The sequence below is a fragment of the Chelonoidis abingdonii genome, chromosome 6, assembly GCF_003597395.2.
Source record: "Chelonoidis abingdonii isolate Lonesome George chromosome 6, CheloAbing_2.0, whole genome shotgun sequence".
Classification (NCBI taxonomy): Eukaryota; Metazoa; Chordata; order Testudines; family Testudinidae; genus Chelonoidis; species Chelonoidis abingdonii.
In genome coordinates this window covers 42850481-42872510 of record NC_133774.1, presented here as the reverse complement: position 1 = coordinate 42872510, position 22030 = coordinate 42850481, and the positions used below count along the sequence as shown (strand labels likewise).

General features: G+C 38.6%; 1 protein-coding gene across 1 annotated transcript in view; it reads left to right on the top strand.

Moving 5' to 3' along the window:
• The window catches only part of ADAMTS6 (ADAM metallopeptidase with thrombospondin type 1 motif 6), a 319586-nt gene that overhangs the window by 191222 nt on the left and 106334 nt on the right, over positions 1 to 22030 (top strand). The window contains exons 12-14 of the mRNA XM_075066981.1: positions 1901 to 2008; positions 8724 to 8869; positions 10686 to 10749. Of these exons, the coding sequence (XP_074923082.1) occupies positions 1901 to 2008; positions 8724 to 8869; positions 10686 to 10749 (318 nt within the window). The remainder of the gene's footprint in view (positions 1 to 1900; positions 2009 to 8723; positions 8870 to 10685; positions 10750 to 22030) is intronic.

The following is a 22030-nucleotide window of genomic DNA, read 5'->3' as shown; positions in this document are numbered from 1 at the left end:
GAAAATTGTCCTTCAACTGGTTTAAAACTGAAATGGGTGCACACAGAGTGTAGACCATATAGTTAAAAATGGGACAAAGGCTCTAGAAAGTTACAAAGCCCTGATCGCTCAGTACTTATTCCCCAGCCAGCTAGGACAATTCTGTTGCAATGTATTTTAGAAAATCATTCCTTTAATATTCCCTATTTATACCAACATTGAAGCTAAATACAACAGGGGCCCAATCCTGCAAACATTCTCTGTGCACATCTCTCACTAATTTTAATTACTTCAGTGGAAATTTTGCATACAGGATGGCCTGCAAGATTGTATTATATGTTACTAATATTTACTGGAAGTGTATAGTACAGGACCATTAGTAGAGCTGCCAATAAATAAATATGTACAGTAATATTTCTGTATGTAGTATAATAGAAGAAAACTGAATCTTGTAGCAAATTTTAATAGTTTTTACAAGCAAGGTGCATATAAGATGCAGCCTTATTATAGATGTGGAAGACAGAGAACCTAATTAGAAAAGTACACTGTATTTGTAAAAATATCATTATAAAATGTGAAAGGTAAGATAAAAGTGCTTCAGAATGGAATTTTTCACTTTTAAATCTAAAGTTTTGTGAAAGAGGGAACATAATGAGGCCTGATAGTCATTTCTTCAAAGAAACAGTGAATTTTGAGGGAAGAGTTGACCAATATATTTGACTTATTGGCACTGCCTTTTCCTTTAATTCTTTATATATGTGTTTGTCTGCATGTGAAATACTATTAGCATATTATGTTAAACCATCATTAAAAGAGCTATAATAGAAATGAAAATTGCATTGGATCATTAAAAACATCTCTCTAATTATTTATCTTTGCATTTTAAATTTAAAACATTTATTTCTTTGTGTTTAACAGTAAAAAGCCCCACCTATCAATAAAGTCTAGACACCCTGACAATAAGTAGATTCCCATTCATATAAAGATATCACCTCCCAGCGTAACACAAAAATTACTTTACAAGCCAATGAATACAAAAGCAAAATATGCCCCATTCCACTGCACATAAAGAACATGATCCAAAAGCCATTGAAGTGAAAACAAAGACTTTTAAAGACTTCAGAGGTGTTTGGTTCAGGTCCCAAAACCCCAAGCCTTTCTCAGAAACCCCATAAATGGATGGCTTTTGCTGTGTACCCGGATGGTCCACAAATCTGGCCTAATTCAAATGCATAGAATTTCAAGTGCGAAAGTCAAAGGAAGTATTTTAGAAGAAAAACTATATTGATTTATTTGATACAATCAATAGTTTGTGGCATGATGATATAAATCTATGAAAATCTCATTTATAAATTTGGGAAGTCTAAAAGAAATCTTTGTTAGTATATTATTCAATTATTACAGAATTACGTACATTATTTTAGTTAACAGTAGCCTGAGCTCAGAACCTGCATGGTTGAAAATAATGGGAATAAAATACAATATTGCTTTTTTATATTTCAGTAGTCAAGTTATCATTCTACAATTGGATATTTGGGGTCGATAGGTAAGGTAATGAGGATACATTAGCAGACAGTAAGACTTCTTTTAAAAAGACACCAAATACATTATTAGCATTAAGCAGCACGTTCTGCTTATGACAGAACATCACTTCCATGGAAACATGGAAGACACATTTTTGTAAAATACTGTTGATATTGCTAGATTTTGTTGGCAGAATATTCTTAGGCAAAGTATAGTGGCTTTGAAATTGCTCCAAAATAGTTTCCAAACTCTTTAAAAATACATATATAAAAATTTTACCCATTTTTATTATCTCTATTCAAAACAAACCGTGTGTGCGCGCACACACTTTTGTAGGACAACTGGAAATAATTTTAGATTGTTATTCTGATCAACTTGCTTCTGCCTTCTTTCCTAGGAAGTGTGTAGAGAGCTCTGGTGCCTCAGCAAAAGTAACCGCTGTGTTACTAACAGCATTCCAGCAGCTGAGGGTACTCTTTGCCAGACAGGGAGCATTGAGAAAGGGGTGAGTTCAAATGATTTATTGTTTTAGAAGAAGTATAAACACTGCAAAAATGAAAAACTGAAAGTGCTTACTCTTTGATGCTTAGATGACATGCACTAATTCAAAAAGTGGAAAAGTCCTAAATAATTTGACAGAAAATACCATTTTTTACAACCAGTATCTATAATTTAATAAGAATTTTATTCCTGTTATAGAATGTTATAGGTTGGCTTGAAAAATATGTGGGAAGGGTGATATCCTCTATCAAATTCTATCTGTTTTCAAATAAATTTCCATAAACCCCCTATTGATTTGATCTTTATTAAATTATATAGTACTCTTCCATAATGGATTATTTTAACTCTGGGCTTATCATGTTTTCATGAATGAGCCATGACATATATCTGGAGACTGAAAGTTTTTATTTTGTTCAAAGATTAAAAAAAAACTTTATTCTTCCAGTAATAAGCCAAATCACTCAGGCATGTAGAAAAAAGCTGTCATAGTAAAAGGGTTCTTTATGGTCCCACATTTACCACTGACAGCTGTTTTGGCTTTTAGGGTTATTTCTATAAAACCCTTTTGTTTTCATAACTACTCAGTTTTAAAGGACTTTTCCATAAGAGCTGATAAACTTTCAGATTATAAGGGTTAACGGTGATATCTGCAGAAAGTAATTGTTTCAATGGGGATACACAGAGATTTAGTCTTTTCTATCGCAGGTCTACAAAGGCTGTGTGTATGTGTGTCTGCACATGTATATTTTTAATAAAAAATCTAACATTTTGTGTGGTTAGTAAAGATCTCCATTAATTTTTTTCCATGGAAAATTTTATGGCCAAAAATGTGTAGTCCATTCAGAACTATAAGCAGAAAGTAGAAATAGAAATATTTTTAAATAAATCAATTTACTGAATACAGACAGAAACAGATCTGAAATAACTTGAGTTTCATACATCCATTTGCACGATAATATACAATACACTTTACACAGGTTTGTTCAAACTGACAAGACTAATTGTATAAAACCATTCTGATAACTCTCTGAGAATTAGTGCATTTGTCAAAGCTACATCTGTAGATCAGTCCCTAAAATTTACTGCTCCAGACTGGATTTAGGCTAACAATGACTACTGTCATCTCTCCTTAGTTCTAACTCCTGCCATGTTAGTTGAGCTAGTTTCAACAAAGATTATACTACATTTTGACTTACAATCTGATGTTTAAATAAAGAGAATGAAAGCTTTTGGAGAGTTGTCATAGTTTATTAATCCTTGCTGATGACTTCATTCAAAACATGCTGAGTTTGGAAGTATTGGTAAATCTTGTTAAATAATTTAATTGATGGGGTCATTAAAAATAATATTTATAGTTAGCTAATAAAAATATGGATGCCTTCACATTCTGCCAAAAAAGGAGCAATAGAAAATGATAGGATCCTTATTCTTAATCAGTAGTCTACGTTATTTTGGAATCATGTGCTCTGCCAATGACAAGAAGCAGATTATCTCTATTTATATGCTTAAACCCATAAGACTACAGTGAAGAAGCAAAAATGCTCTAAAACACTGTTAGTGTCCAATTGCCAGAGATTACAATCATTCTCTTCTCTACAAAATATCATGTCCAGTCATCAGACACTTATTCCATCACTGGATTTTAGTAGCAGTCGTGGGAGCATGTATATTTTTTACAAATGTAAAATTATTCATCCCACTAAACAGTAAAGAAGCTTATCTGTAAATTGGAACTTCAAAGTATCCTGTAAATTAATAGTTCCTGATAGCAAAAAGCTATATAGCACAAATTCTTTCCAAATATGAGGTTCATTTCCTACACTAAGGAAAAAATAATAGCTTACATTTCTGTAACACCTATTATTATTAACACATATATTTCAGTTGTGCCTAAAGGGCACAACTGAATTAATCCCCATTGTGTTAGGCACAGTCCAATCATATAATAAATGACAATACCTATCCCAAAAAGCATAACTGTACTTAAAACATATTGAGAAAACCAATTTCTGCTTTCAATTTAGTTGGCATAAATTCTGAGTAAATATGTTAAGTCAATGAAATTAATCCAGATTTACAACGGTGTAAATAAGAGTAGAATTTGGTCCAGAGTGCAAGTGTGTATCGTAACGGCATATCTGCAGAGCTGGCAGCAGTATCTGTAATTAAGGTTACCTAACACTTTTTATAACAAGGGCCTGCTTTCAGTTGCTTATAAAGCTTGCCAAACTTTAACCCATTTGGGCTGAAATTTTCTATGCAAGTTCTGCCTGAGGCTGAAGATATTTTTGAACATTTAAACAGAAACTGTTCAGCTATTTTTGACAAAGACATTAGGAAATAATACAATGTTTTACCAATGTAAAATTCTTACAACTGTTTTGTTGAAAAGCTCTAGTACTTTCATGCTTTGGTTCAGGGGCTCGAAATTTGGCAAGGTGTTATCCTGGGCCAAAACAGTGCCTTTTGCTTTCCTGTTGAAAACCCAGCCAAATTTGGCTGAGGTAGGAGCCTTAAATATTATTGTTTGTCCTTCTGTCACATATGCAATATTATTCTGCTGCATTATAAAATCTCTAGGATTATTCTTTTCTTCATAAATTTATACATTTGTTTTGCTTGGAAAATGGATTATAGATTGCTATCAATTATTTTATTAGCTAAGTTATCTTTAGAAAATTGATACAGTATTGTTCAAACTTTGTCTGTTAGGCAGGTCACCAGCAGTTTTAAAAAAGTCGTAACATACAGGCTGCAAGTAAAATAATAAATAATGCAAATTTTTATAAATAGTAATGCACATTTTTGTCATTACATTTAAAGCAACTCAAAAAGCATTAACTTTTTCTTAAGCCATCAACCTTGACTTGTTTTAGTCAGTTTATCAAAATCCTCACAATCTGCTTCAGATTTAAAATAGGTGTTGAATTGCAGACCATGGCAAAAATTATAGACAAACAAAAGGTACAGTAGGCAATTCGCCCATTTTCAGATGAAGATAAGGTAACTGTTGAAGTGATTTATTTATTTATTCTAGCCACAGATTTTTCCCATTATTTTGCTTTCCTTAATCTACTGACACATTTTGCTGATTGTGATAATGAAAGTCAACTTCAGCTCCTAAGTCAATCGCTTATGTCTTGGAAATGGATATAATTGATAGTATAAGGGTGCACAGTCAAGGTTCATGCATCAAATTTCATTTGTAAAATTCTAAATGAACATTATGAGTTGCTTAGGTTTTAAAGAAGAGATTGTTGCATGAAAAGTGTAAATATCCTGTACACAAAGAACAGTGTCAGTGAAAAGCTTATTGTTGGATATTGAACTACATACTAAAACAACATATTATGGAAGCTCCAGTTGCAGCACCATAGCTAAGGTGAGATGAATATTGCACTTAAAGTAAATTCAACCTCTTTATTTTGTATGAAAAATAAGCATATTACCTGCAAATGTAACACCTGGCATCACACTTTATTTTGTCTTTAATTATCTTTATAACAGAATAACACAGATTGTTCAAACTTCCTGTATAATTAAAACTCACTGAAATTTTGTGCCTAGGCTATATTGAAAGCATTGCGAGTTTTTTTTCTGATTAATGGACATTCTATTCTATTCTATCACAGAGACTTCTATAAAGAACTGCCCTTTTTCAAAAGAGCTGCTATTTCCTGTTTTTCTCAATAGAACTGAGGGCATGACCTGCTTTTAGCAAATACACCTCTACCCCAATATAACGCTGTCCTTGGGAGCCAAAAAATCTTACTGAGTTATAGGTGAAATTGCGTTATATTGAACTTGCTTTGATCCACTGGAGTGCACAGCCCCCCCACCCCTTGAGTGCTGCTTTACCGTGTTATATCCGAATTCATGTTATATAGGGTCATGTTATATCAATGTAGAGGGTATGACCATTTTGTCCATTCACCTGGTCCTTAGTGTTCTTCTCCTATTCCTGGCAGCAAATGGGGCCACATTTTCTGTGAGGGAAGTCTGTGCCCCCAGTTCCATTAGAAAAATGAGAGGTGGTGGGCTTTTTGAAAGAGGACTTTTTTATTTCTTTGAAAGAAATTTTATTTACTAACCTCTGCTGAAGAATGAACTTTCAGTTTAAAAAAATAACAGCAAAAATGAGACTGCATCCTAAATATTTCTTTTCAAAAGTAACCCATTGAATGCTTTTATCTAACAGAGAGAGGAGGTAGGAGGTGGAATTCGGGGTATATGTGCAGCAGGATATAGGGAAGTGCAAGAAGCAGTGGAAATTTGGAGGACAAGAGAGACGGGGGAAGTGTGGTTTACACCCTGTCTGTTTTGTACTGCTCTGGAAAAAACAGGCAGCAGTAAACCCAGTTTGGCTGTTTTGTGGTGCTCCAGAATGGTATAAAGTAGCCAGAGGACACCAGTAAATCTGTCCAGAAAAGTTAAAATAAAAAAATAGATTTAAGATTCTTACTTTGTATCTTCAGATTAGTAGAAATACCACATGGTAATAGTCTCTTTCAATTTTTTGTTTTTATATCCTTGGTTTGGGGATAATTACAACATTCCTATATTATATTTTACCCTAAATTACTGATATATAGTCTCAATTTTAACAATATTTTTTGGGGGAATTATATATTAAATATTGTATCTATCTATGTGCAGGTACTTATATGACCCTCATCAACATAGTATTTGAATTTCTGAGCACGTTTAATAGGCTTATAAAATGGATGCTTGCCTTTAACGGGTGTAATCATTATCACTTACTTTTTTTTACTATGAATTTCTGTGTCATTAAAAAAATAAAACTCTTCAAATATAATTTACTGAAATACTTCTTTACTCACCAGGGCATAGCTAATCTGTGGAAAGCATTTCCTCAAAATATTAAGGAGAAGAAGAGCTTAATAGGATTCAGATGAATAATAAAAGTTACATTAGAAAGGAAAATATACACTCTCATGCTTCAGAGCATTATCCAGTCACTAACTGTCTGGATTTAGGGAAAGAAACTCCGTTTGGAGAATCTTGCCTGTGACAGATCCATGAATATCTGCGAAATCAGTGGGGTTAGTTAGAACCACAGGCACCTTCCACAGGGCAAACCCTACTGCCCCAATGGAAAAATTCCATTAAAACTGACTACATTTGCTTATGTCAGCTTATAAAGAAAGATCCTGTATTTTGAACTAGGATTTAAAATATTCTGCCTCAGATGTTTTGAATGGGCACATAAGAATGCCCTTTTTTTGTTTCTCTAGCTGGTGGAGCATGAGGTATTTGTAAACAGAACTGTGATGCACTACAGCAGCCCTGCTTAAAAAGAAGCTATATTAAAGGTAGCCAGCTACAAAAATCCCTATAGCATAGATAAATGTTTTGAAAAAGTGACTGGCATGTGTATGGCTAGCAAAATAAGAAGGCTAAAGGTCTCAGTTATTTATGTTGATGCTAATCTCTAGTGTGTGTGTGTGTATGTTTTTATATATATATATATATATAAATATACATATATAAATACTACTGTACATGAATGCACTTGTTGAAGGTAAATTACAGTTATTTCATTTTTGATATTGCCATGTTGTTTCAATGTTCCTTCATTATGATTATGCCTATAGCACCCCTTATATCAAAGCACATTTGACAATTTAGAATGGACTTCTTGTTAAAGAACATAATTTTCTGATTGCCCTCCCTTCTTGCATTAATTGGAGAGAGAGTGTTTCAGTTTACTGAAAGTCACATCCTTACTCATATAAAACACCTGTGAAAATTGGAGTTTTGCCTGACTAACTTCAGGCTACATTCTGCTCTCAGTTACATTTCTGAAAATCCAGAGTAACTATGTTAATCTTAAGTAGAGTTACCCTGGATTTTCAGCAAGCATAGAAAACAGAATTTGGTCCTAAGTAAGGAGTGCAGGATTTGACCCCATATTACGTAAATAAGATTTGTCATACCAGATCTATGGGATGATAAATTTATTGTAATCTGCATAATTTTATAATCAGTTCCTGGCTTCATACTGACAGTATGTATATTCAGCGTATGTAACATATTGCAGATGCTCAGCTATTGTCTGAAAAATATTTCAGTACATATGTTCATTCAGTCTCTGAACAAATGGTAGCCAGCACATATAATGATTTTCTATACCCCATCCCTGGTTGTCTTGGCATTGCTTTTATTATGTCTGCAGTGTTAGTGTACTGAAATACTGCAACAAATTCCTTTTCCATTATAACTTCACCCAGATTTTTTTTAATAAAAGAAAATATCATCATAAAAATTCCTTAATGGGGAACTTTCCATATTGTGTTATCAAGCTATTAGTTGAATAGTAAGTGCAGTGTTTTTGCTTAAGCAGTCTTAAAAACAGATCTTAATGTCTAAATTCTAAAAGAATTGAAAAGACATCAGTCCTCTTTAATGAGAAAATCTAAGTAGGGTTGTGAGTAGAAAAAAAGAAAGTCAGTCTTTAAACTTAAGCTCCTGGTGTATGTTAAGGATTTATAATACAGGATTTAGCTAAAGATAATAAACAAATCACATAAGCCCTCACCAATGTCTAAACATGGCTAGAAAAAGTAAAATATCAGTCTGTTATCTATACAGGGAATGCTAATGCCTATAATTGGTCATTGTCTGACCCTTATATTTTTCTGTCCTGATAACTCTATCAGCCTGAAAGCTAATTCTGTGTTTTCTGTAAAATCTTTCAGTGGTGTTATCAGGGAGAGTGCGTACCTTTTGGCACTTGGCCCCAGAGCATAGATGGGGGTTGGGGTCCGTGGTCAATATGGGGAGAGTGCAGCAGGACCTGCGGGGGAGGAGTCTCCTCATCCATAAGACACTGTGACAGTCCAGCGTAAGTAGCTAAAGTAAGCCGGAGCCAACAAAAAATACATTTGGAAATTATTCAAAATTGTGGTTTCACATATTATCTGTAAAAATGTTTCACTGGTGTGCCAACACTTGTCTTAAAAAGAGCAGACAGAAACAGCTATGAAGGAGAAGTTTGCTAGGCATTGTTTCACATTTTTTTAAATTTATGCATTATACATGTACTGTAAAGTCAGGCTTTATATTTAGCAGTAACCAGAAAAACGTTCCTTCACAAACCTATTTATGCAAAATTAATTTATCTATGCCTTAGATATAATTCTGTCTTCTTAAAATATTATATCTATGTTGTTCATATTGAATGTAAAATAACGATTGCTATTTAAGTATTAAAAAAGCAACATAGAATATTTTAAGGGTTAAGAATACAAAGAGTTACATACAAATCACAGTGAATAAAAATTACTGCCCATGTAGTAAATTTTGCCCATATCACATCTGCAACTAATCATTTTCCTGAGCTGCCACTCTCCATTGACACTTTATATGGTTTGGCTACTCCTCTCCCCACCACTACTATCTGTCGACCAAGCCAGCTCTCTTTTTCCCCACTGCTCCTATCATTTACAGTTTTGTCCTTCGCTGATGCTCCTGTCAGCTCTGTCTGCTTCTCTCTTTCCTAATCCATGTTCCAGAGAAGGTCTATCAGGCAGGCACTCTTCTTTCTCTCGCCACCACTTCTCATTTTAAATCATGAGTTTCTCTTTGCCCCCACTGTTGCTCTTTTTCTGAATAGGCCTCCCTCACTTTTTTCTACTACTGCTTGCTCTTTTCAGGTGTATTACACCTCATCCTGGCTACAGTTACCTGTAGCCTGGGACACTTCTCTTCAGCCCTCCTTTTTTTTCTCCTCCTCATGCCTGGTGGTGTCCATTTCCATCCCGAACACTGTTCTCATAAGACTGAATTCTCCTCAATACATCTAGTGACATAAATATATGATTTTAGAATAATATTATTTGATTAAGTGTGATATAAAATACCCATGAAATGAAAATTTGTTAAATAAATTTTCTAATTACTTATAGATATTTCATTAATTTTAAAATAACATGGAACACTTAGATTTTTTTCTTACCTGCTTTTAACTTAATTATCATAAGCCAGTCATGTGGTGCCTGACTAAACTCCCACTGAAGTCTACGAACACTTTTTTTGGACTTCAGAGAGAGATGGATAGCATCTTGATGACATTGAGCACTTTGAGGGCCAATTTTGGTTCAGTCACATTAATGTAAATCTGGACTGACACTGTGGCTTCAGTGGAGTTACTCCAGATTCACTTCTGTGTAATTTAGATAAGAATAAGATAATTGGTCTATAAAGACCGCAGCCTTAGCTACTGACCTCATAATATGACATATAATCTTTCTATATTTTGTTACATGTACAGATTTAATATATGAAATTAATATATACTGTTTGCACACTATTCATTATCATTTTGAAAGGCAAGCATGGATAAACAGAAGGAATATATTTTAATTGCAGTTTTATTGTATATTGTTTAATTCTATAGTTTGTGCATCTGTGCAAACTACATAAATATTATATAAAGGTAGGATTTTCAAAAGTGCTCTACAGTGCTCTATTTCTGCTTCCATTGACCTCAATGGTCAAATTCTCATTGATTTTGGTGGGAGACGAGTTAGGCCAAGTTTAAGCACTTTTGAAAATCCCATTGTAAATTGTATATATATAATTGTATTTATTCATATCCTATATACACAGTATAAACTCATGTATATACTAATACAACACATAAATAAATGTTCTTTCAGACCTTCTGGTGGAGGAAAATATTGTCTTGGAGAAAGGAAACGATATCGATCCTGTAACACGGATGTGAGTAAAACTGTGTTCAACTATAACAATTAATCAACATTCTGTTTTTTCCCTCTGGAATCAATGGACAAAAGTTGTCTTACTGCACTGCATCTTTAAGTGGGGGGTGGGGTCTGTTGTCCAGGTTACGGGGGAAGGGGAATAGTGCTTTTCAGCCAGGAGGGAAGCAAGGCTCAGAAGCCGTTGCAAAAAGAAGGAGTAGGTCAGCGTGATGGAAGGGCTGGGGAGTTCAAAAGGTGCAAGTCTGGTGGGAGAAGCCCCTTTTCCCCAGATCAGGTGGAGCAGCACCCACCCTCCCTCTCCTTGAGGAGGCTAAATACCAGGTTTGGTCAGGACTTGCTGTGGGCATTGTGCTAGCTGCTCCTTTCTAGGACTGCTGGAAAGGAATTTTTCCCTCACCACCAGATTGGCTTAGGTGGAGTGGGCGTTTTTTCACCTTCCCCACAGCGGGTTCAGGAAGGGCTTTGTTATGATGAGTAGGGAAGGCTGTTAGGCTATGATGTCACCACTCATTATGTAAGTGTGGGGCGGATGTCCAGTGCAGGTACTCCATAGGGAAGAGATACTGGATAAATGGCTTGGTAAATGATTTTTAAAGGAGGTGGTTAAAGGTGTAAAATAAGGGTGGTGGTGTTCAAGGCTCCTATGGATGATACGGCAGGGATTTGTGGGGGGAGGGATGATAAGGTCCCGGCAATGGGTTGGCTGGGGGACCTGGGTGGAAAAGGGGGCGGGGGGAGAGGAGTGAAGGCAGAAGCCTCCATCACCCCACTCATCCCCCGGATAGTTATTAAATGAACCATAGAGTCACCTGCACTACACACTTTATCTGCCGGGTAGTCCCAGACATCAAATAATGATGTTGCGGCTAAGGCTGTCAAGGAATTAAAAAAATTTATCGCGATGAATCACACTGTTAAACAATAATAGAATACATTTATTTAAATATTTTTGGATGTTTTCTACATTATCAAATATATTGATTTCAATTACAACACAGAATACAAAGTGTACAATGCTCACTTTATATTTTTTGTTACTACAAATATTTGCACTGTAAAAAAGAAACAAAAGAAATAGTATTTTAATTCACCTCATACAAATAATGTAGTGCAATGTCTTTATCATGAAAGTTGAAGTTACAAATGTAGAATTATGTACCAAAAAAACTGCATTCAAAAATAAAACAATGTAAAATTTTAGAGCCTACAAGTCCACTCAGTCCTACTTCTTGTTCAATCTATCTCTCAGATAAACAAGTTTGTTTACATTTGCAGGAGATAATGCTGCCCCCTTCTTGTTTACAATACCACCTGAAAGTGAGAACCTGCGTTCTCATGGCACCGTTGTAGCCAGCATCGCAAGATATTTACGTGCCAGATGTACTAAAGATTCATATGTCCCTTCATGCTTCGACCACCATTCCAAGGGACATGTGTCCATGCTGGTGATGGGTTCTGCTCGATAACAATCCAAAGCAGTATGGACTGACACATGTTCATTTTCATTACCTGAGTCAGATGCCACCAGGAGAAGGTTGATTTTCTTTTTTGGTGGTTCGGTTTCTATAGTTTCCACATCAGAGTGTTGCTCTTTTAAGACTTCTGAAAGCATGCTCCACACTTCATGCCTCTCAGATTTTGGAACGCACTTCAGATTCTTAAACTTTGGGTCAAATGCTGTAGCTATCTTTAGAAATCTCACATTAGTATCTTCTTTGCATTTTGTGAAATCTGCAGTATAAGTGTTCTTAAAATGAACAACATGTGCTGGTCATCATCTGAGACTGCTATAACATGAAACATATGGCAGAATGTGGGTAAAACAGAGCAGGGGATATACAGTTCTCCCCTAAGGAGTTCAGTCACAAATTTAATTAATACATTTTTTAATGAGTGTCATCAGCATGGAAGCATGTCCTCTGGGGCATACGAAGGTGCATACAAATATTTAGCATATCTGGAACATAAATACCTTGCAATGCCAGCTACAAAAGTGCGCTGCAAATGCCTGTTCTCACTTTCTGGTGATATTGTAAATAAGAAGAGGTCAGCATTATCTCCTGTCTTAGCGACTGGCTGAACAAGTAGGACTAAGTGGACTTTTAGGCAGGGCCAGCTCCAGGCACCAGCACAGCAAGCAGATGCTTGGGGAAGCACATGGAAGGGGGCGGCACATCCGGCTCTTTGGTGGCAATTTGGCAGCAAGTCCCTTAGTCCCTCTCGGAGGGAAGGACCTGTTGTCGAATTGCCGCCAAAGAATGAAGCGGTGGTGGTCACGGCTTTTTTTTTTTTTTTTCCTGCCGCTTGGGGCAAAAACACTGGAGCTGGCCCTGCTTTTAGGCTCTGAAGTTTTACGTTGTTTTGTTTTTGAGTGTAGTTATATAACAAAAAGAAATAATCTCCATTTGTAAATTGGACTTTCACGACAAAGAGATTGCACTACATTACTTGTATGAAGTGAATTGAAAACTACTATTTCTTTTGTTTGTCTTTCTTATGGTGGAAATATTTGTAATAAAATATACTATACACTTTGATTTCAGTTATAACACAGAAAACAACAGATATGAAAATGTAGAAAAACATCCAAAATATTTAATACATTTTAATTGGTATTCTTTTGTTTAACAGTGTAATTAAAACTGAGATTAATTGTGATTAATTTTTTTAATCACAACTAATTTTTTTGAGTTAATTGTGTGAGTTAACTGCAATTTATTGACAGCACTAGTTGTGGCCTGATTAAAACTATATCAGGTGTCTCCTGTCCTTCTTTTGGTATATCTGGATAACTGAATCAACTCCACTGACTTCAGTGGAGTTATAGAAATGTTGCATTTTGCACTCTGTCTGCATCTAGAATAGATACCTGACCTGAACAGTCTGATGTCATGTCAAGTGCTTAGACAAATAAATATTTGAGTATCTTTTATAATAAAAGATAATTCTGTATAATTTTTCTTTAACCAGCCTCATCAGTCAATTTATATAGTCCGCATTGGCCTAATCTCTCTGTTTTATTGTCTACATTTTTTTAATCTAGATCTAAAGGTCAACCATAGAAACTGCTCTAGAATACTTTGGTCTTTTATTTAGACTCAACCATCTTGTGGGTTATTGCTCTTTTTAGTTAATATATTTTGTTGATTAAGAAAAACCCATATGTGGCATTTAAGGCTTCAGTGAAATTATAGCAGAGATGAACTTGCCCAAGAGAATAAGATACAATAGGCTGCACTAGCACTTAGAAGTATAGAAATTCTAGGTTAATGGAAAACTGTTTAGCACTTGCACAAAACCTTCACCACTTTCAGTTTCACATTCTCACTATCCAGAGGATAATAAATTGTTTTATCTCCAGCAAATACTGAAATGTTAGTCAAAAATTTCCCAACTAAACTTCTTTGTATGGAAAATGCCTTTCTGAAAAAAACGTCTTGCAAATTTTTGGAAAAAAAATCAAAATGAAATATTTCATTTAATTCAGTGGGAGGGAAAACAACTTTCTTTTACTTGCTTATATGCGAGTTCAGGGTGAATGTGGGGTGCATTAAATGAGGAGGATTTCAGTGTTTCCCAGGATATGACAATTTATTCCTCTTATCACCCATGAAATGGCCAATTATTTTCCTTTTTTTACCTTCCCTCTCCCAGGATATACTCCATCCATATTTCCCCACACAACAGAGTAGATTGAGAAGGACGCCTCTGTTCCCCTAAATGTATGTAATAACATGGCTTCAGTTATGTTGCAACTAAGATATCAAAGTTAGTTAACTCTGTGGTAGAATCTCCTGCTTTGTCAAAGATTATGGTCTTTGACACAAAGATCTGGTTTCAACAGAGCTGAGGTGTTCTACTATGCAAGACTGAGACTGGAGAACTGGGACCAATTGCAGATCACTGGCCCCTATATGTGTAGAGAAGAAATGATCCTGGGAACATAGAGGCCTTGTCAAATGGGAACTCCAGCTGAAGAGGCTGGTGCTATTGTCTTGGATGATTAGAATAGGAATGGAGACAAGAAGCACACAGCTGAATCAGACTGTGGAGTGGAAGCATGAACTTCACTTTTGCAGCAAGTCTTTGCCTGTGAACCTCTTGGCAATCTTCAGAGGTTTGGATAACCCACAGGAGGATCAACAAAGGCAGGATTGACTTTATCAATGGAGTTAAATGCCTCCATTCCTGGCCATAACCTCTTCTTTCCCCTCCCTGATTCCTGGGATGGTTGGAGGGGACAGAGAGAGCGTGAACATAGTAGATGGACCTAGTTATGGATCAGAGCCATGTACTCTACAGCTGCAGTTAAATCCTGCCTCTGTCAACTGTCCTGTGAGTCATCAGAGGCACAGCTGCCCCCAAGGAGCCACTGTTGATGCCTCAGAAAGAAATTCCTGAAACCCAACCTGTGTCTCCAGATATGAGCAATTCATCTGCGGTGAAGCTTTTAGGAAAGGGATAGGAATGCCTCCTTACCCCTAGCATTGACAATTACTTCCTCCTCCCGCAACGAATGGGATCTTTAACACAGCCCTACCACCATTCTGCTGGTATGTGCTGCTCTGTTCCCTGACACTCTGTTCTTGGCAGTGGGCCCCCAATGTCCTAGCTTGTTGAAGATTGAATAAGGATACAAAGAAGGTCTGGATGCCCTTTGTACATGTGTATCTTAGATTTACAGCACCATAAATTGCATGTTTCAGAGTAGCAGCCGTGTTAGTCTGTATCCGCAAAAAGAACAGGAGTACTTGTGGCACCATAGAGACTAACAAATTTATTTCAGCATGAGCTTTCATGAGCTACAGCTCACTTCTTCGGATGCATAGAATGGAACACACAGACAGGAGATATTTATACATACAGAGAACATGAAAAGGTGGAAGTATGCATACCAACAGGAAGAGTCTAATCAATTGAGATGAGCTATCATCAGCAGGAGAAAAAAAACTTTTGAAGTGATAATTAAGATGACCCATAGAAGGCGTGAGGAGAACTTAACATAGGGAAATAGATTCAGTTAGTGTAATGACCCGACCATTCCCAGTCTCTGTTTAAGCCTGAGTTAATTGTATCTAATTTGCATATTAATTCGAGTTCAGCAGTCTCTCTTTGGAGTCTGTTTTTGAAGTTTTTTTGTTGCAAAATTGCCACCTTCAAGTCTGTCACTGGGTGGTTAGAGAGGGTAAAGTGTTCTCCCACTGGTTTTTGAATGTTATGATTCCTGATGTCAGATTTGTGTCCATTTTTTCTTTTACATAGAGACTGTCCGGGGTGGCCAATGTACATGGCAGAGGGGCATTGCTGGCACATGATGGCATATATCCTATTGGTAGATGTGCAGATGAATAAGCCCCTGATGATGTGACTGATGTGGTTAGGTCCTATGATGGTGTTACTTGAATAGATCTGTGGACAGAGCTGGCATCAGGCTTTGTTGCAAGGATAGGTTCCTGGGTTAGTGTTTATGTTGTATGGTGTCCGGTTGCTGGTGAGTATTTGCTTCAGGTTGGGAGGCTGTCTATAAGCGAGGACTGGCCTTTCTCCCAAGATCTGTGAGATTGAGGGATCATCTTTAAGGATAGGTTGTAGATCTTTGATGATGCGCTGGAGAGGTTTTAGTTGGGGGCTGTAGGTGATGGCTAGTGGCGTTCTGTTATTTTCTTTGTTGGGCCTGTCCTGTAGTAGGTGGCTTCTGGGTACTCTTCTGGCTCTGTCAATCTGTTTTTTCACTTCAGCAGGTGGGTATTGTAATTTTAAAAATGCTTGATAGAGATCTTGTAGGTGTTTATCTACAACAAAGGGCAGGCCCAACAAAGAAAATAACAGAACGCCACTAGTCCAGAAGTTAGACAAGATCAGCTTCTGAATGAAGAACAGCTGGTTGAAGTTGAACCCAAGCAAGACAGAAGTTATGCTGATGGTCAGAGGAAAGCTTTTTAAGTGTTTGCAGCCACAGTGCAGTCTACTCTGATTGAAGATATACATCCACAATTGGTCAATTCAGTTGACAGTTAAGGAATTCTCTTGGATTCCTTGCTGATACTAAACTCACATAGCAGTATCTGTGAGTAACACTTTCTACCATCTTCAGTTAGCTAGGAGACACCATCCCATCCTGACAAATGTTGATCTGGCCTCAGTAATATATGGCTTTATTACCTCTTGGCTGGACTACAGCAATTCAATATACCTGAGCATGAAGGCTTCAATGCTTAGGAAACACCAACTAGTACAGAATGCTGCAGCACTGCTCCTCAGCAACAGAGGCTACCACAACCATATCAAACCTGTCCTCTGCTCCCTCGCTCCCTTCAATGGCTTCCGACAGACAGAACTTTCTTTGGGGGGCAATCCAAGACTATGGAATGAATTCCCACAAGACCATCACAAACATCACTGTCTTCTGATTCAAATGCAAATCACATTTCTTTGGCTTGCCTTCTCTAACATAAACACATAGCAACATGTATATTTATTTTAAAAAAAACCTACCAAAACAAAACTGTTCCCTGCACACACTTCTCCCCTGGGGAAAGGATGGGAGAACAGTCATGTGACAAATGTTAACCATGTTGCATAATGTACTGGAAGGCTCTGAGATATTATGGTTCTGACACTCACTGTGTTCTATGTTTTAGAACAGGGATTGGCAACCTTTCAGAAGTGGGGTGCCAAGTCTTCATTTATTCACTGTAATTTAAGGTTTCACATGCCAGTAATACATTTTAACGCTTTTAGAAGGTCTCTCTCTATAAGGTCATATTATATAACTAAACTATTATTGTATGTAAAGTAAATAATAGTGCAGCAAGGTGAGCGGGGCCGGCGGCTGCTATCTCAGCCCGGCAGCGGGCTGAGCGGGGCCGGTGGCTAGAACCCCAGCTGGCACGGGGCCAGCAGCCAGTATCCCAGGCCAGCAGCGGGCTGAGTGGGGCCAGTGACTGGTATTCCAGGCCAGCAGTGGTCTGAGTGGTGCCAGCGGCTGGGACCCCTGCTGGCAAGGGGTCAGAGGCCGGAACCCCAGACTGGCAGTGGGCTGAGCAGGGCTGGTGGACAGAATCCCAGACTGGCAGCGGGGTGAGCAGCTCAGCCTGCTGGCTGTCTGGGATTTCCTCTGCTGGCTCCTGTCAGTCAGGGTTCCGGCTGCCGGCCTGCTCAGCCCGCTGCCGGCCTGGGATTCTGTCCGCCGGCTCCTGCCAGCCAGGGACCCGGCTGCTGGCCCCGCTCAGCGCGCTGCTGGCCTGGGGTTCTGTCCACCGTCTCCTGCCAGCCAGAGTCCTGGCCGCCAGCCCCACTCAGCCTGCTGCCAGCCGAGGATTCTGTTCATCCAGGTAGGCAGTGGGCTGAGTGAGGCTGGCGGCCAGGACCCCGTCTGGCAGCAGAGTGCCACTAAAAATTGGCTCGCATGCCGCAGGTTGCTGACGCCTGTTTTAGAAGCTGCCAGAACTCAGACAGATTATCAGTAGGTATATTTACTATATAGGGTTATTTGGACCCCACCATGATTATGTAGTTCCGCATATCACGGTTGTTATGTAAATAACAGCAAAGGACACAAGAGATGGCAACAAATATGGTTGTCTAATATGTGGTACTAGACTGGTTATTCCTGTGAAACTCAGGTGATGTTTACTTCAATAAATACATGAAGCCCATTTGGGAACTATAGAAATGAAAGTCCTTATCAGGAGTTGTGTAGTGGCCAGAGATTAATACACAAATAGAGGTAATGGCAAAACAATGTCAAGATTGTCAGCCAACAGAGGCCTAAACATGCCCCTTTGCATCCTTGGGAGTAGCCAGCCATTGGAGTGAAACCAAACAGACTGTGCTGGTCGGTTTGTTGGACCTACATTTTTGATTTCAGTAGATGCCCATTCTAAATGGCCTGGGGTATTCTGTATGAATTCAGCTAATGTAGAGCAAATGCTAGGAGTGTTAAAACAATATTGTTTTCAGAGACAGGAATTCCTGAACAGGTTGTATGTGACAATGAAACTCAATTTACATCTAAAGAGTGTCAATTGTTTGTCAAAATAAATGGTTGCAAGCATGTGATGTCAGATCCTTACTACTCTGCTGAAACAAATGGATGAGTGGAAAGACTTATCCACACATTCAGGCAAGTGTTTCATGCTATGGCTCCAGATGGAGGTAGCTTAGAACACATGACTGAGAATTTTCTATTGGCCTAAAGGAATTTAGTACATCCTACTATAAATCAGACACAAGTGTTGCTGTCTATGGGATGCAATTTAAGGTCTATCCTGGACTTGTTAAAGCCCAGTCTACAGCAGGCCATTGTAACAGGGTATATTTGGGCCCTTTAATACCAGCGGGAGAAGTCTCAAAGCCAGACAACCTCTTCCAAGACAGAGAGAGACCCAGAGAATAACAGAAGCATAGAGACAGTGAGGAAGTGTTCCTTAGGTAACAGTTGGTGTCTGGAAAACCCTTAGGCTGCTGTTACTTTTAGGGCGTAGCAAATTCTGGGAAGGAGGGCAGCACATAATCTGCCTCTTCCCTCATAACAAAGAGAGACACCAGTAGATAGGAAGAGGATTGCATGCTAATTTTTCTCAGGCCAGGAAGAATAAGATGGAACTGTTTGACTCTGCTTCCAAAAATGTGGAAGAATATTGAAAACTTTCCACCCCAGCAGGAATAGAGAAATGAATATTTGGAAGTGAAGATCTTGTTAAAGTTTTGTTTATTTGAGAGACTGCTTTCAGTGTGGGCAGAGCCAGTTGGATGCAATTTAATGGGCCAGCCAGGAGAATACAGCTCAGGGTCACAGCATGCTACAGACACTCTTAAGAAACAATGTGGTCAAATGGTCACAAATAGTCTGAGACTGAACTAATTTGTAGAAACCTGGAGTGATTATATCACAGAATAGTGCTCTCTGTAAAGCTGGCTGGAAACAGGAAATTCCTTTCTGTGAAAAAATTTGCGTTGTTGGAAAAATTTTCATTCTGAACTAGGATGAAACATTAAAAACACAAAGATTTTCTATGGGAAGAGTTTCCAAGCAAAATTCTGTTTGGGGAGAATCAAAACAGAATTTTTGAGCTTTCTGGCTGCCATATGGCAAAATTGAAATTTTCTCATGAAAGTTTTTGGTTTTGTGGAAAGGGCATTTTTAATCGGAAAATCATTCAAAAAAAAATTTCAACCTGCTCTAGTCCTCTCTCTTATAGGATAGATTTGGCACCAAATTTGTCATAGAGAAGACGCATAAACTGGCTTTTAAGCACAAGTTCAGCAGGATGTTCTATATCAGTCATGCTATGTTAGGGTATTCTATGGCCATGCGACCTAATGGCTAAATCACTGGTCTTTCAGTCTGTAAGGCCAAAGGTGGTAGTAGGGGAACCCAGGTCCTCCCTCTCCACTGGGTCCTAGCCCAGGATCCTGTGTAGGTCACCCCCAAACAGGGGATGTGGGTCTTCCTTCAGGCACTTCCATAGACTACTTCCTACAAGTCTCTTTAGTTTGGGGCATGGCCCAGCTAGTGAAGTTGCCCTGTGGCCAGGACTTATTTGCAGGTTCCCCTTGGCTGGAGAGCCCTTATTTGCCTCAAGTGGCTGCACTGGTTGGCAGATCACTGATCCATCCCTTTGGGTAGGCAGAGAGAGATGTCCTGTCTCCTCACCAGACAGCCTTCAATTGAGCCAGGCTTCATTCTTTTTTACACGCCCCCCTCCAGGCCTGGCATTGGCTGCAGGTATAGCGGGATGGGGCTAGCTGAACCCAAAGGTTTTCTCTGCTCCATTGCAGATGCCTATTAAAAATATCAAGCTTACAAAACAGCAACAGAGAGTCTTGTAATAGTACCAAGCAGCCTCATATATCTGTTTCTACTATAATTAATCTTAGCACTACAGAGCAGGAAGATGTTGCTGACATAGCTACACCGGAAGGTACAGACTATTCTAGACATTGTTGTGATGCCTATGAGATTGTATCCAGAGGGAAGCAATAAAGGACCTCTCAAATTTAATGTGTAACATGTTGTATTTGTAATTATAGTAATGCATTTGTAACTTTTTCTTTTTAATATCATTTTACATTACAGGAACAATAGTATATAGTTTATAGGAATAGTGTAGTATTCTTTTAAATTGGTTGTGAACCCTCTACTTGCACCCACTATGCTGTGTATGTTAGAAGCCACTGGAGTCCAGCCAGAACAACAGTGTGGATATGTAACTAGGCCTTACATGTTGTAAATATTTAGTAACCTGGTTAGTGGGACCCCACCATGCTTGTATAATTACTTCTTATCATGGTGGTTGTATAAAAAATGAAGGATACAACAGGAATTCAACTTTAACTGTGGTATTGTGCCTCTATAACAGCTGTTCCCCTTCAAGTGCTTATGCACATTTATATTCCACTTCAGATGTGTGCATGCCCAGTACACTCAAGTCAGAGACTTTTAGCTAGCAGTATCCACTGGGGCAGCTCTCGCATCCTGTGTGTCCTTGTCCTTCCAACTGAGGGCATAAAGAGTGTAGCTGCCCTTGTGGAGCAAACTCTCAGCCAAACCACGGCTGCTCACTCAGCTGCTACGGTGAGTCTGCACTCAGGCATGCAGCAGCAACCTATCAGTGAGCAGAGCCTGGGTCAAATGACCTGCAGGCTCAGGTATTTTTCACAACCCCACCAGAGCTGCAGACCAGACTGAGCAACAGCACTACCTGGCCAGGACTTCTCCTGCTGCTGTTTGCCCTTCACCAGATCCTTGAGACTCCCAGCCTGCTCCTGCCCCAGCCTTGCCTGAGTCCTGTTCCAGTATCATCTTTGCCCTACTTCAGCCTTTCTCCAGCCCTGTCACTGACCTGCTCAAGCCTTGCCTCCACCTCGTGATCTCCAAGCCCTCAAACTCTGACTACCCTGCTTCGACCTTTGGCCTGCACTGGACTCTGGCTACATTTCTGATCCTGGTTTGTCTATGGAATCTGATCTTGGTTTTGATTCCTGTGCCACCCTTGACTCAGGCCCAACCCTACACCTAGCTGCAACCTACTCTCCAACCATTAGGTATGATTATTGGAGGCAGCACCTGACAGCTCTGAGCCACCGTCAGTTCCTTCTCACCCCTCTCCTCACAAGGGTACAAGTTGGGGCTCTCTCTTATGCCTTGAGCTCACAGTCTTTTCTAGCTTAGCCGTACTTTTCTAATATGTAGTGTGACAAAGTTCCTCCTCTACCTTGGTGGGTCCTGCGCTTATTGGCAGATTTGCTCACCTCAGTGATCTTCCCCTCTTGTG